This window comes from Thunnus maccoyii, chromosome 15 (genome assembly GCF_910596095.1).
Source record: "Thunnus maccoyii chromosome 15, fThuMac1.1, whole genome shotgun sequence".
Lineage (NCBI taxonomy): Eukaryota > Metazoa > Chordata > Actinopteri > Scombriformes > Scombridae > Thunnus > Thunnus maccoyii.
This window is the reverse complement of record NC_056547.1, coordinates 8,925,524-8,940,487: the sequence shown is the minus strand read 5'-3', so window position 1 is coordinate 8,940,487 and position 14,964 is coordinate 8,925,524. Positions and strand designations below refer to the sequence as shown.

General features: G+C 39.7%; 2 protein-coding genes across 13 annotated transcripts in view; both read right to left on the bottom strand.

The window, feature by feature from the left end:
- Positions 1 to 535: 535 nt before the first annotated feature.
- Positions 536 to 3,260, bottom strand: LOC121912658 (doublesex- and mab-3-related transcription factor B1-like). Its single transcript, XM_042434928.1, has 3 exons — positions 2,686 to 3,260; positions 962 to 1,188; positions 536 to 860 (listed from the first exon to the last, which is right to left on the bottom strand). Exons 1-3 carry the CDS (start codon positions 3,149 to 3,151, stop codon positions 717 to 719), a joined length of 837 nt encoding a protein of 278 aa, XP_042290862.1. The 5' UTR covers positions 3,152 to 3,260; the 3' UTR covers positions 536 to 716.
- Positions 3,261 to 6,559: 3,299 nt separating this feature from the next.
- The window catches only part of pleca (plectin a), a 108,913-nt gene continuing 100,508 nt past the window's right edge, over positions 6,560 to 14,964 (bottom strand). For all 12 annotated transcript variants that reach the window (XM_042434916.1, XM_042434915.1, XM_042434917.1 and 9 more), the window contains 2 exons: positions 7,675 to 14,746; positions 6,560 to 7,519 (listed from right to left, as the gene is read on the bottom strand). In XM_042434916.1, the coding sequence (XP_042290850.1) occupies positions 8,546 to 14,746 (6,201 nt within the window). In that variant the 3' untranslated portion in view covers positions 6,560 to 7,519; positions 7,675 to 8,545. The remainder of the gene's footprint in view (positions 7,520 to 7,674; positions 14,747 to 14,964) is intronic.

The following is a 14,964-nucleotide window of genomic DNA, read 5'->3' as shown; positions in this document are numbered from 1 at the left end:
AGGCACTATAAAACCTTAAATTTCCACTGATTTATCCATCAGTAATGATGTTTTATGAATTAAGGTGTTTTAATTGGATTTTAAGGATATAACTGATGTTTTTTAATGATTCTAATATATTTATTACATGCACATCTCAAGGGGTAAAAAAACCCCATTAAAACTGGCCCTTAATGTATACCCTAAAAGGATGTTACTTTTTCAATTAAGGTGAAATTTCACACCACTTACAGTGTAACTATTCAACAGTTATCAGGCTGAGCTACTGCAGTAGCCGTTATTCAATGTCAATAAGTAATAAAAAATTGTGAAGTTATTTAACTAGTGGAATGAGATAAAATAATAGTGCTCCATAAAATAGTTACCAGTTAACTAAAATGAGATTAGACATAAAATAAAGTGACGGGCAACATTAAATTTAAAAAAAAAAAAAAAACAGATTAAATGCTTAAATGGTGTGTCACTGGTGGACTGCTGCCAGTGATATGTGGTGATAGTCCTCAAAGTAAAAGCAAAAACATGTATTAAAGACAGATTAAAAGTATTTCAACAACATTTATTTATGTTTTTTTCTAAACAAACACATTGCCAACAGAAAAAATGGCATGTAAACTCTACTGTAATAGGTCAACTTTAATAATGCCAAGCCCAGTGTGCAGAAACATTAATGCCAACAGTGCAGAAACATGGCACAGCATCGTCGAGTGTGCAGTGCTTTACTGCAGCTCTTCCATGTTTTGCTTGTTGTGTTTGGGCAGAGGAGGCTGTGGGGGCTGTGGGGGCTGCCTGGGCATCAACTCCTCATGGAGGGGCTCAGGGAGTGTAGGCGGCTGAAGGGTGAAGAAGACTTGTCTCAAATCCTGACAAAGTAAACAAACAAGAAAGACAAGGATATTTACTTCATTACATGACACATCACAGTCTAGACGTCAAGTTCATGACACATCCAGGAAGTACTTACACTAACAGCAGGAGGTCCAGGCTCTGGTGGACAATGTAGAGCAGCCTGCTGGAAGTGGGGGAACGTTAAGGGTCCGTGGAGGCCGTCGTTGTACCCAGCAGGCATGGGTGGTGACCATGGCATGCTAAACAGGAAGTTACCATATGACGCATAGCTGCTGGGGTAATGAATGAAGTGAACAACAGGCAGAGGTGCAGACTGCCCTAATTCACCGAAGTAAGGGGCATCTGGAAAGAAAGTAGAGACTTTTAGGTTAAGTCTGAACATTAAAATCTGAACAAATCAAAACCATAAAAATGTCTTTCTTATTTGAGCTTGAAAGGTCATTGACCTTGGAAACAGCAGCTGACAAAACAGTCTCAACTCAAGGTTGACCTGAGCTTGTTCCTGTCGAAAGCTCCAGAACAAGCATGTAAGCGGACTAGAGCTGAAACTGTTTAGTCATTAATCAATTAGTTGATTGACAGAAAATGAATCAGCCACTATTTTGATAACTGATACATCATTTAAGTCACTTTTTCCAGGAAAAATGCTAAACACTGAATGTTTCCAGCTTCTGTAGTGTGATTATTTGCTGTCTTTCTTCTTCTTATGTAATAGTAAACTGAATATCAAATAATATCTATAAGAAAATTGAAGACATCCCCAATGGGCTGCAAATAATAGTAAGTTGAGGCCCTAAAGTAGATCTTGACTTGAGATTGTTTTGTCAATCTGTATATTAATTTTAAACTGAGGTTTTTAGATTGAAGGACAAGGAGGTGCCCAGTTTATATTGTTACATGGACAATAACATGGACACCTATTATTTACATTCAACTCAAAGTACATACATGTATCTCAAAGTTGTTTTTTTCGTGTTTACTGTACTTTTCATATTATTATTCCTTATTTTATCTGTTGTTTTTAATCACTTTGAGCTGCTTCAAATACATGATGTCTTAGTTTATTATTAAAAAGATTACTCTTAACTCTTAACGTGTGATGTAATAGTACTCAAATGTGTTTTAATGATCATAATTTTTTTGAAATGACGGTCAGAAAATATCCTTGTGTGTGTGGCAGCTACGATGTTTGCCCCGCGCGCTCTGCCGATCAGCAGCTCTGCGGGTGTCCAGTGAGCAATATTTTTTTCTTAGGATGGCGAAGTCATGACCCGCCCCACCCTGCTTCTGATTGGCTTACCCTGATATTCCTAACCTAACCCTAACCAACCCAACCAACGAAGGCAACGAGTAAGCCAATCAAAGGCACAGTAGCACGGGTCATGACTTCGCCATCCTAGGGGGAAAAAATGGCGCCGATTACTCAGCCGTTAGCTCCTTTTAAATGGAAATATAGCTTGCTTAGCTAGCTTTAGCTCAAGCAGTGTGGACTATCTATCCGTCTATAAACTTTAAAAATTTAACTCGCAAATTACAAAAATGTTAATTTAAAAAGCAAATACACAAATATGTACTTTTTTACTTTACTTACTACAAGCCAAGTCAAAAATGTCCCGTCATGTAGCCATGTTCATTGTCTGATATTCTTGGTGTTAAATTGGCTTTTATCTGTTGTTGGTCTGTTCTCTTATTTGGGAAATCTACCAAGCCGCTAAATAAATATTATCAAAACAAATCTTAATGGGAAAATGCTTCTCGGCATCTCTTAAAAGTTGTTTCAATCCAGTGTGCGTCACATCTTCGATAATATTAAACTTACTAATAGAAGGTGTAACTTACATGGGCCTTCCTCGGCCACTTTTGAAGCAAAGGGCAGCACTTCTCTGCTGTCTAGGCCGGCAACACGCTCTCCTCCCGCGGTAGGTCGACTCCGGACATCGTGAAAGCTCCGAGCGGCGGCGGCAGCGGCAGCACTCTCCGAGGTCGACGGACGACCACCTCCAGTCGTAGCAGCTGGGCTAACTTCAGGTGTCTTCTCAGTTGCTGGTTTCGCCGAACTGGCTCCGGGTCGCTGCTCTTTCTTTTGGGGTTTACTTTGAGCTTTATTCAGATTTCGCTGAAGGGCTGTGAGCCGAGTTCGCTGTGTGATGAGATAACACTTCCAGCAGTCGCAATTAGCAAACGGGCAGAACTTGATGTGACCTTTCTGAGGGACGATGATCCCGTGGTGGCGACACCTGGTGCATTTCGGCTGTCGCGGTTGCTCGGTGGCTGCTGCCGTCAGCTGTTCTTTGGATAAACTCATAATAAATGACCAAGCAGCTCAATAGTTAAATTTCCTGTATTCTGAATTTATGTGTTAGGTGCCCGCCTTTAGAAGAGAGACCCCGTCACATATTATTAGTACTGCAGTGAACTAAATGAACTTTTTATAAAATGTATCATTTTCATGCGCGGGAAGATATTATTGGCCCATAGCCCACAGACCAGTAGAGACCAATCATAATATGACCTTTTACAATGATTAGGTGCTGTAATGTTGCTGCGCAGATTAAACCTTACATACTGTTCGGGTGAAATCTGACACCCCATTTTGACATTTGAAAGCAGCAAAAACACTCTAAATGATATTATTTAAGGCAGAAAGTTTATGACTTTTCCTAAAGTGACCCGGTACATACAAAAATGTAAATTTATTTTTGTGCAGGTGGTATAAATATTTGTAAATGGAGGGTGTTCTGGGTCAAATTTGACCCGTATTTAGTCACTAGAGGGGGTTAAATCAAGGTAAATGATGATTATATAGAAGCTTGAAAGAGTGAAACTATAAATTGGCATGTCTATGTGTGTTTCTGTCATTGGGACAGAGCTCAAGCGGACTTTGACACTGTCACGAGAACTGGGCATGTTCCCACCATATTGCAACATTTGTCAGGTTCCCACGCAGGTGGGCATCTGCACCTGCAAACATGCCTGTACAAAGTAACAAATAAAACCCATCAATCCCCACATAACCAACATAGTGGTTGCCCAACATAATCCTCTCTATAGTGGAGGGCAGCTTTCATAGGACTGTAAAAAATACCTGTGCTCCTATTTCACTGATTTGGTGTATCTGTTATTCCAAGATGAAAAATGAGACAGTGAGTTGAGGAGAAAGTATTAGAAGAGGATGCCAACATGGAGGAAATGTCCTTGTGACTTGTCTCATAGGCGACACCTATCCTTCCCCACACACCAGCCACAGCAGCACAGTAGCCTGAATCTTGCTCTGATCAGTCTGCAGTCACACAGTTTATTAGTTTTATTCTAATGAGTGTTGTGGGGTAGCAGTACTTGCTGTTATGTTTTATTTATTACAACAAGAAATGTTTATTTATAGGCCTAAAAGTGCCACTGTGCCACTTGGAGATTGCAGTTAAGGCTCCTACCAAAAATGTGGTGTTGTTGCATGGTCAACCTGCAGAGGTATTACTGTTACATACAGCGTGTCCTTTTCCACAGCAGTATCTACATGTGCCAAAGAGATATATGGAATTATTTTTTTCAAGTTTAATGTTAAAAATTTAATTTCATGCTACTTTATATTCATACTCCACAACACTTCAGTAAATTGTGCTTTCTTGTCAACTGTATTAAATTGACATATAGTTACCTTGGAGATTAATATTTTACTCAAAATCCTTCAAACCATTTGTAGATTTAACACATGGTTATATATTAAACTCCAGCTGACTACAAAGTAATGCATCAGCAATAATAATACAATCATTGTATATCACTGACAGGTGTTATTCTGCCTTGAGTACTTCTACTTGTAACACTTTGAGTACATTTTGCTGATAATATTTCTGTACTTTAATTTAAATAAATCACTGAATGTAGGGCCTTTACTTACAGTATAATGGAGTATTTACACATTGTGGTAGCCTATTACTAGTTTTACTTAGTGTAAGTAAAAGAGCTTAATACTTCTTCCACCACTGCTCATCAGCAACGACTGAAGTGTTCTTCAGCAGGTTACTTACACTATAACCCATGTACAGTGTTCACAGACCATCACTGGGTGGCTGGAAATTTACTGTAGATATCAGTCTGCTACTGCCATTCAAAACCACTCTGCCTCAGTTACATATGATCCAACAAGTTAAGCATTACACATTAATTTTCTGTGAGCTATTGTATACGCAATATAAATAAACTTTAGCGATAACATCTTTGTACATATTGAAAGAATTCAAGGAAACATGGAACTTCAAAGGCAAGAAATATGGCTCTGATAATACAGAAACAATGGTGGCAGTATGTCAAATAAAAGTCTCAATATCAATCAACCGGAGACTAAAAGGGGAAGAAACCTCTTCACTCTTTGCCCCCAAGGCTACAACTCACACCAGCAGGCCAAATTACATGGACTGGATCTTTAGGAGTGCATGTATATGTCATAGTCACATTAATTTTTTGGTATGGATATGGTTATAAAAATGTCATCACAACTGCTCTGCCACTAGTCATCTGTAAATTACTCTGGATTATTTGCAGTGTCCCTTTTTCTTATTTTAAATTCTATTCATTGATTGATTTTTTTTTTTAAATTATTGACCACTATCTACTTCTTTTGTGTAAGTTCTTATAAAGTTTGTATGTGGTTGGGACAGGGACGAAATTTCTTTGTGTATGTACTTTATATATTTTGTTACATTTAAAATTTGAAAATACAATATATATATCAAAGCTGCAAGCAGTGATGATCGGGCCCTTGCACCTTTGTGCACATCGGGGTGTGCCGCAGTCGAAGTGCTGTTATTGCAGAGCAACATGATGCAGCAATACATTTACCAGAGTGCAACAGACATGGATATACATTTCCCTGAATATTGGACCATTATGTAGAAATGTAGACCACACACTTTAAATTTCATGTAAATCAAAGGAAGTTTGTAACATAAGGCTCGCATCCTGTTGCCAGCAGGCAGTGATACACAAGTGGGTCATTAATGCAGCAATACATTTAGCGGAGGTTGCTTGACATGCATATGTCATTGCAATATTGGATGTTGCACGAAGGAGTTGAATATCACTTTCTGTGACCAGTATGAGGTGCTTGAGAACACTCACTAATTATACATCATATGTTGCTGTATATCATGTGTAAACACCATGTAAATTTCATTTAAATCCGATGATGTTTGCCACATAAGGTTGACTTCCTGTTGCCAGTGGGTGGCACTATGATTATGACTCAATATTGACATGTAGATATGTTTAGGCCTGGACTCCAATCAAGCATGAGAAGTTTGGGGCAGACTGGACAATGTACATTTGAGTTACAACTCCATGGTGAAACATCAAAATTCACTGCGTCGCCATGGCAATGGCATTCAATGAAAATTCACAAGCTTGGTAACTTTGCATCGCAAAGGTCATTAGATTAAACGGACCCAATTTGAAGTTGCTCTCTTTAATTCTCTAGCAGTTTCTTAAAGTACAACGCCTGCAAATGGCAAAAACTGCAAAAATTGCACAGTAAATTCAAAATGGCTGACTTCCTTGCATTACAAGTGTTTGGGCCCTAAAAAGATGAAAAACATTGGAATAATCTAATATATGATTATAGATAGATTATATAATTATATGATATAATGTGAAACGATTGTCATCAGATTTACAGCTAACATGACTTTTCAAAATTACAATTCATAAGCACAAGAGAAACATTTCATTTCCATGTTTATTTACATAGCGTAAGGTGTTGCAATAAAATTCCTTGTCACCATTTTATTATAAATACACCATTTTAAACAAGGCTTGATAACCCTCATTAAAATACATCCTTCAAACCCTTTGAAACGTAATAATAATAAAACAAATGCTTTTAAGGATACAACTATTTCATTTTTGCATCTTTTAAATGTTAGTAAATCATGCAAAGCAGAAATATAGAGTACGAAAATAAAACGATATATAGATTTAATGTGTTGCTTTACAAAGGAGAATTAACATCAAAACAAAAATATGTAGTGGAAAATAGAAATACTGAGTCTGGTGGCAAAGCTTAAAGATCTTTCTCAAAGAAATGTTAACAAATGGCTTTCAGCAATAGTGCTCTATGTAATCATCAATATACAGTACAGTACATATGTATGTTACTTGTCTGTGAAGGGAAAAAAAATCAAATAATGTAAATATTAGTTATTTAACATTCAAACCATACATTTAAGCCCTGTGTGACTACCATATCTATGACACCAACTTACGAATTTATGACATAAACTGTTATTATTTTAAAGTTAGATTGTGATACAGTTGGACTGTAAAAAGGCTTACCTGATAACACAGTAATCACATCATTCAGAGTTATGGATAGCATTGTTCTTTCAGTCATGCATCAGTCAGTTTACAGTATAACCACTGCACCATCTAATAATATTCTCTCAAAGTGTTAAACAGTATTTTGCAGGCACTTACAAAGCGTGGTTTAGGCCTTTAAATGAGTTCAAGATTAGTCTCAAAATGGTCCACTGTTAAGAGAATCTGATGAAATATATGAGCAATTCTGTTTCTGTACTCTTGCATAAAATCATTGATTACAGTGAAGGTCACAGTCCAAATTAATGCCATGGGTCTCTGGAAGACATCTGAGTAAAGACCTGGAGAGGAGTGAAGACAATATCTGAAACAGATAAAAAAAACAAAAAACAAACAAAAAAAAAACATTGCAAGACAGCATTAGACTCAAGGACTTCAAAGACACTGAATGACAAAAACATACCAAGAAAGTACAACTAAAATGCAAAGTGATGACATGTAAATCTTCTCTGTACGTACCTTGGAAAGTGTCTGGAAAGACAGGGACTTGTTTGTGTTGGTCTTGAGGTTGCATGTGAAAAGTCCAGAATTGTCTTATTGTGTTTATTGTCATATTTGGCTACATAATCCTTCCATTTATGAGAGCTTGAGCTTTACAGTTCATTTTACAAGGTTATCATGTTGTTGTAACTCCAAGTTTCATGACAGACAACTGGGAATGGGGCAGAGTTCAGTAATTGGTAGAGTATTGTTCGGCAGTGTAGCCCAGGAGAGAAAAGATCTTGAAGCTTGGCATTCTTAAAGTAGATACTCTTAGTGTTAGACTCCTTATTCTGCTCTGCAGAGTGGCATTTATCTTTCTTTAGCTATTTGTTTTTCAGTATTCAGAAATATACACATGCACAGAAAAGTTTGTTTGTACACCCAATTTGGTTCTGTTAAACAATCAGGCTAATGGTCTTGAACACTTTAGGTTATAGTGTTACACAAACAATATTGAAAGTAAATAAAATCTTGTTTGTGGAACAGTAAATGCTTATGATATTAGACCTTATATTTAAAAATAAAAAATATAATGTACACTTGAAAGACTTGTGATAGTTACTGGAAATAATAAACAGCTCTTGTGTATGTGAACTGCTTACAGTACAGGAATCAGAAAGTCTGATAAGACAGCATAAACATAACTAAAAGTAAAAGTGAAATATACAAAAAACAAAATTATTCAACTTGTATAAAATTAAATATTAAAAGTCCTGTAACAACCACATGCAGAGCAGAAAAATGGTAGTCTTTATTCCACTGAGAATTAGGCATCTGGTGAGCACTGTGGCTTTATAGTGTATCCTTCCCTTAGAAATTCATTCCTTAACATTGTCAACTGAACTCATTAGTATCGGCGGCCGTAGCTTGGTGAACTGTAGGAGGATGAAGAGAAGGTTGTTGTAAAACTTGATCCTGTGGCATCAAAGCTGCCTCTTCTGGAGCCTGACCTGGAACCAGTCCTGGAGCCAGACCGTGACCCAGTAGCGGAGCCAGATCCACTGATGCTATAGGGACTGTAAAGGCCTTTGCTTGACTGAGATGATGCTTCCAGTAGTCGCAGACCAGTCCCCTCTTCTATCATGCTTCTATCCAGAGCATCCTTGTATGAGATTTTAAGCTTGGTTTTAGGGCATGTGAGGTATTTTGAGTATGCACTAACATCTCGTAGTTTCTGTGCAGTGCGTGCATCTAAGGTGCCCTTCTTCACAGCCTCATCTATGGAGACTCTGTTGGTAACATCTGGTTCAATTAAACCACCAGTAAGATACTGGACCTCAAGGAATCGTTGTCCAGCCTCATAGTACAGCCAACCTTTCTTTAGAGCTTGGGCTGCTGACATTTTGGTTTTGGTTCTAGGATCCTCAAATCCATTATGGGCCTTCTGGGCAAGACTGATGCGGTCCACCATGATTTTATCCACAAGCCCTTTGGTCATTGCATCTGCAACAGTGAATTTCTCTCCAGTATTTGGGTCGATGATGCCTCCTGTGCAGGCCTGAGCTTCCAGCAACCTTTGACCTGTTATGTTGTCCACAAGGTTTCTGTGTATGGCCTCTGTGATTGACACCTTCTCCAATGTTTCTGTGTCCAAGATTCCAGCCACAGGGCCAGTTTCCTCTGTTGGGTCGCTCCATGTGGTTGCTGGTGTTTTGATACTAGGCACTGGACTCATGGTGTAAGAGGAAGAAGAGCCAAAGGAGGATGACCGTGATCTGACACCGCTCATGTTTCCAGACAGCATGTCTGCAAATTCGGTGATGGACAGAGTTCCTGATCGGTACTGATCCAGAGCTGACTTGTCAATCAGGCCCCTTGAAATTGCATCATCAATGTCATACTGCCGACCAGACCTTCTGTCAATGATCATGGATTTCACAACTCCATCAGATGAGGTGATGGTAATTTCCTCCCATTCACACTCCTGCTCTGCCAGCTCTAGATAGGTCTGGTGGTCAATAAGCCCTTTCTGATACGCCTCATATACAGACATCTCTTTGCCCGTCTCTGGATCAACAATGACGACCCTACGCTTGCGAACAGATGACTTGGATGATGTCTTCCTCTCTCGCTTCTTTTCTTTCAGCAGCAGAAGAGCAAGGCCTGTTTCTGGGTCTGTCATGCACCTCTCCATTAGCCCTAGGTAGGTGAGATTTTCCTCAGTGTTGGGGTCAAAGAAGCCTTTTGTGTCATCAGATGGGTCAGTGAGGATTTCATTCATTTCCTCATCAAAGAGGCCACGTGCATACGCAGCTTCAACTGGCAAGCGGTGGCTCTCCTGTGGATCAATGATTCCACCGGTAGCAATTTGAGCCTCTAGCAGGCGAATGCCATGGTCTTTCAGAATGAGGCCCTTTTTCATTGCCTGGAATAGTGAGATGATCTTGCCAGAATAAGGGTCCTTGTAGCCGGTGACAGCTCGCTCAGCTGAGAGGAGTTTGTCTTTAAACTCTGGGCCAACAACACCCATCTTGACAGCTTCTGTGACATTTAGTTTCAGGTTTTTTATAGGGTCGATTACATATCCTGTGGCGGCTTGAGCCTCTAGGAGCTCAAAGGCAGTCCCAGGTCTGATCATGTTCTTCTTCATTGCTTGGTAAATAGACAGTCGGTCTTTGCTAGATTCTACATACACGCCAGCAATACAGCTGGTGCCCTCAAGGTATTTCTTAACTTCCCTGCTGACCTCCTCCACTGTAATGATGCCCTCAGTGAGATCATTGTATGTCTTTTGGTTGATGATCTGAGAACGAAGCAGCTCATCCACAGTGATTTGCTTTCTGAGACCCTTGAAGAGAAGTGTTCTGTCTGCCAGTGAAAGTAGCCTCAAACCACTTTCTTTATCAACTCTGCATCTTTTCAGTAGCTGAGCGTAGGACTGTTTCTCATCTGTTGTTGGATCACTGTAACCTTGCACATCCCCAGTAGGTTCAGATATTCTGTCAATTGTCTCCTTATTGATGTATCCACGTTGCATGGCAACATCTATGGGAAGGTGGAAGTAGTATTCAGGATCCATTAATCCTCCAGTAGCATTCTGGGCTTCCAAAAGCCTCAAAGCATAATCCTCAGGAATCAGGTCCTTTTTCATTGCCTGGAAGAGAGAAATCACTTTGCCACTATACGGATCCTTGTAACCTGTAACTGCTCTCTCAGCAGAGAGAAGTTTGTCATGAAGTTCAGGGCCCACAAGCCCCTTGCGCACAGCTTCATCAACTGTTAGAAGTTCATCTTTAACTGGATCAATCATGAATCCTGTTGCTGCTTGGGCCTCGAGAAGATTCAAAGCAACTTCAGGCTTAATCTGTCCATTCTTCATCGCTTGATAAATACTGATCTTTGGAGGACTGTCTGACATTATTCCTGCGATGCAACCAGTACCAAAGAGATACTGTTTTACTGATGGCATTTCCATTACCTCACGAATAGACATTTTTTCTTGTTTCAAGAGGTTATATGAGTGCAAGTCAATAATTCGAGCACTGTAAAGCTCCTCAATAGTAACTCTCCTTCTGATTACATCACATGACATGCTCTGCTCTGACTTTAGAGTCTCCCTTTGTTCAACAATTTCAATGATGATGATTAGCATTCTTTCCTTTGTTATTTGTCCCAAGCGATACTGCTCCATGAGGCGGCGCCTCTCCTCCTCTGGAAGCATATTTGAGTTCATGACTTCCCAAATGGTCAGACTCTTTCCTGCAAAACTCTTATGAGGAATCTCAATTTGAGTGTTAGCTAGATCTGTTTGGGCTTGCTCCTCTGTGTATTGATAGGACTTCTCAACAGGAGCAGGAGTTTCAACCTTTGACAGAGACAGGTAGCACAGACCAGAGTTGGGATCTCTTACACATTTCTCTAGCAACTGCTTGTAAGTAACATTTTTGTTGTTGTTGGGATTGGTGAAGCATTTAATGTCACCTGATGGTTCATTGAAGGACTTGGCCATTTGTTTACTGAAATAGCCACGTTGAATGGCCACATCATTGGGAACACGATGGCTGCTGACTGGATCAATGATCCCTCCTGAAGTAAACTGAGCTTCCAGGAGAGGAATGGCTTGCTCCCTCAAAACAAGCTCCTTCTTCATGGCTTGGAATAGAGAAATCTTATTGCCTGTATATGGATCTTTGTATCCTGTCACTGCTTTTTCAGCTAAGAGAAGTTTCTCATGAAGCTCTGGGCCAACAACACCAACCTTCACAGCGTCATCCACAGAGTATTTCAGATTTTTAACTGGATCAGTTATGAAACCAGTTCCAGCTTGGGCCTCAAGTAGTGCAATCCCAGTGTTTTGTTGCAAAACTTTGTTTTTCATTGCTTGATATATGCTCAACTTCTCATTTGACTCTTCCACTGTGATACCGTCAATGCGGTCTGTGCCTTGCAAATACTTCCGGACCTTATCAGTTTCACTGACTTCTTTAGGTGTCTTTTTACCCTGTTGGAGCAGGTCAAATGTAGCCTTATCAATGATGTTGGAATCAAGTAATGAGCTTGCAGTGACTGGTGCCCTAATGCCTTCAAAACAGGCCTCTTCCTTTGTTTTGTCCTCTTTTTCATCAACCATTGTTATGACAATCTTTACCAACCTTTCAACTGTCACCTGCCCCATTCTGTACTGGCGGATCAACTCTATTCTTTGCTCCTCAGTGATGTATTCAGAGTGTATGATTTCCCAAATTGTGACTTTTCTTCCTTTGAAAGGCCCATACTCCAACTCCATAGTTGCCTGGTTCAAAGCCTGTTTTGTTTTAGCCTCTGTAATCTGTTGGTCTTCTTTAGGCTTTGAGGCCTTCTTTGAGAGGGAAAGCAATGGTAATCCAGTTTCTTTGTCTGTGACACATTTTTTCATGAGCTGTGAATAGGTTGTATCCTCTTGTGAGTTAGGATCATAAAAGACTTTTGTTTCATCAGTGTTCTTGTTCAAAGTCTTGCTGATTTCCTCATCAAAATATCCACGTTTGCAGGCAACCTCATGTGGGATGCGATAGCTTTTATTGGGGTCAATGATTCCACCTGTTGAGAGTTGTGCTTCAAGCAGACGAATGCCGTGGTCCTTCTTTATGAGGCCTTTGTTCATGGCTTCAAACAGAGACACCTTTTTCCCTGTATATGGATCTCTGTAGCCGCTGACAGCTCTCTCTGCAGACAGTAGTCGTTCATGGAGTTCTGGGCCCACAAGACCCGACTTGACAGCTTCATCAACAGGGATCCTCTCATTTTTGACAGGATCGATAATAAACCCGGTTGCTGCTTGAGCTTCAAGGAGGTTAACCACAGTCTCTGGTGACAGTAATTCTTTCTTCATAGCTTGGTAGAAAGGCATTTTCTCCTTTGTGGGTTCATTCAACAGCCCAGCAATGCTCGGTGTTCCTTGTAGTGCCTTTTTCACAGGCTCCATCTCAGAGATCTCTTTGACTGTTATTTTGCCATTACTCAATTTGTTGAATAAGTCTTTGTTTATAACCTTAGACTCTAAAAGTTCACTGGCAGAGACTGTAGCCCTCAAACCATTGAACACATTTTCATTATTCTTCTCCTTGTCTTCCACAACAGTGATGACAATTTTGATAATCTTTTCCACTGTGATCTTGCCCGTCTTGTACTGACGAATCAGTTCTCTTCTTTGCTCTTCGGTGAAATATTCTGAATTTATGACTTCCCAAATGGTGACTGTTTTTCCTTTGAACTTTCCAAAAGGCACATCAACGTTTGATTTACTGAACACCTCTCTTGTCTCTAAATCTGTGTATGTTCTCTCACTTTGAGCAGCTTTCTCTGTTACCGGTAATATCAGTAGGCCTGATTCTGCATCCTTGGTGCATCTCTCCAGTAACTGTTTGTAAGTGAGTTGCTCCTGAGTGCTGGGGTCAATGAATAATTTGCAATCATCACTGGGATCAGTGAGTTTCTTATTCATGTCTGCATCAAACTGACCCTGCTTGTAAGCTGTTTGCAGTGGTACTCTATGACTATTGATAGGGTCAATGATGCCACCAGTTGCAAGCTGTACATCTAGGAATTTGGTGGCCTGTTCCTTTTCAATAAGTCCTTTTTTCATGGCCTCAAAAAGAGAGATTTTGGCTCCAGTATAGGGATCTTTGAAGCCGGTGGCTGCTCGCTCTGCAGACAGCATCTTGTCATGGAGTTCAGGGCCAATTAACTGATCCTTAACAGCTTCATCTACAGAGAGGAGTTTATTTTTCACTGGATCTACAATGTAACCAGAAGCTGCTTGAGCTTCCAGGAGCATTGCGGCAGTGTTTGGAGTGATCTTGTTCTCTGTCATGGCCTGATAGATGCTCATTTTCTCTTTGGATGGAGTCAAGACACCTCCAACACAGTTCTGACCCTTAAGACATGATTTAACTTTATCTGTCTTTCCGAGGTCTTGCACAGAGGCTTTGCCCTTTTTCAATTTGTCAAATTCTTTTTTGGTCAGGATACCAATTTCATGGAGCCTTTCAGCAGGAACTTTCTCTCTTATTCCATCAAACGCTAATGGTGATTCTCCATCTTTCTTCACTCCGTCAACTTCAACAGAGCCATTGTAAACTTTCTTTGTTGTTCCCACCATTGTCATGGCCACTAATTGCTCCTCAGGAACCTTGTCAGTCTGGACCTCAATTTCCTTTGTTTTGGATGTGCTCTGTTTTGACGCAACCTCAAGATTCTGAAGCTTCTCTCTGAGCTTTTTATTTTCCTCTCCCAAGACTTTTTCTTGTTCATTCCTCTTCTTTTCAAGCACCTCCATTTCCTTTTGCTTGTTTTTCATCTCTGCTTCAGCCTCCTGTTGTTTCTTCAAAGCTTCATCCATAATGGCCTGAAGTTTCTTCTTTTCTTCTTCCATTAGCTTCCGCTGACGCTCTTGCTCATCTTTGAGAGCTTTGGCTTTGTTCACTTCATCCTCAAACTGTTTCTCAAGCTTCATTTTCTCATCTTCAACAGCCTTTTCTCTTTTCAACAACACTTCCTTCTCAGTGAGGAATGACTGCTGAAGAATGGCCTTCTGTTGCTCAATTTGTTCTTGTTGGGCATGTGCCATCTATTTAGAAAAAAGAAGAAATAAATCAGTAAAATGTTAATAAAACATCACTCAATAATTGCATGTAACATGAATGAATGAATTTATATATATATCATCAAACCTAAATTATTTACTATATTTAATAGTGACCATTTTCACTATTCAGTATTGTGTTTTGAATGACATTCATATAAATTGCTGAGTATGTTACTTTTTAGCTCTGCAATTTACATTAA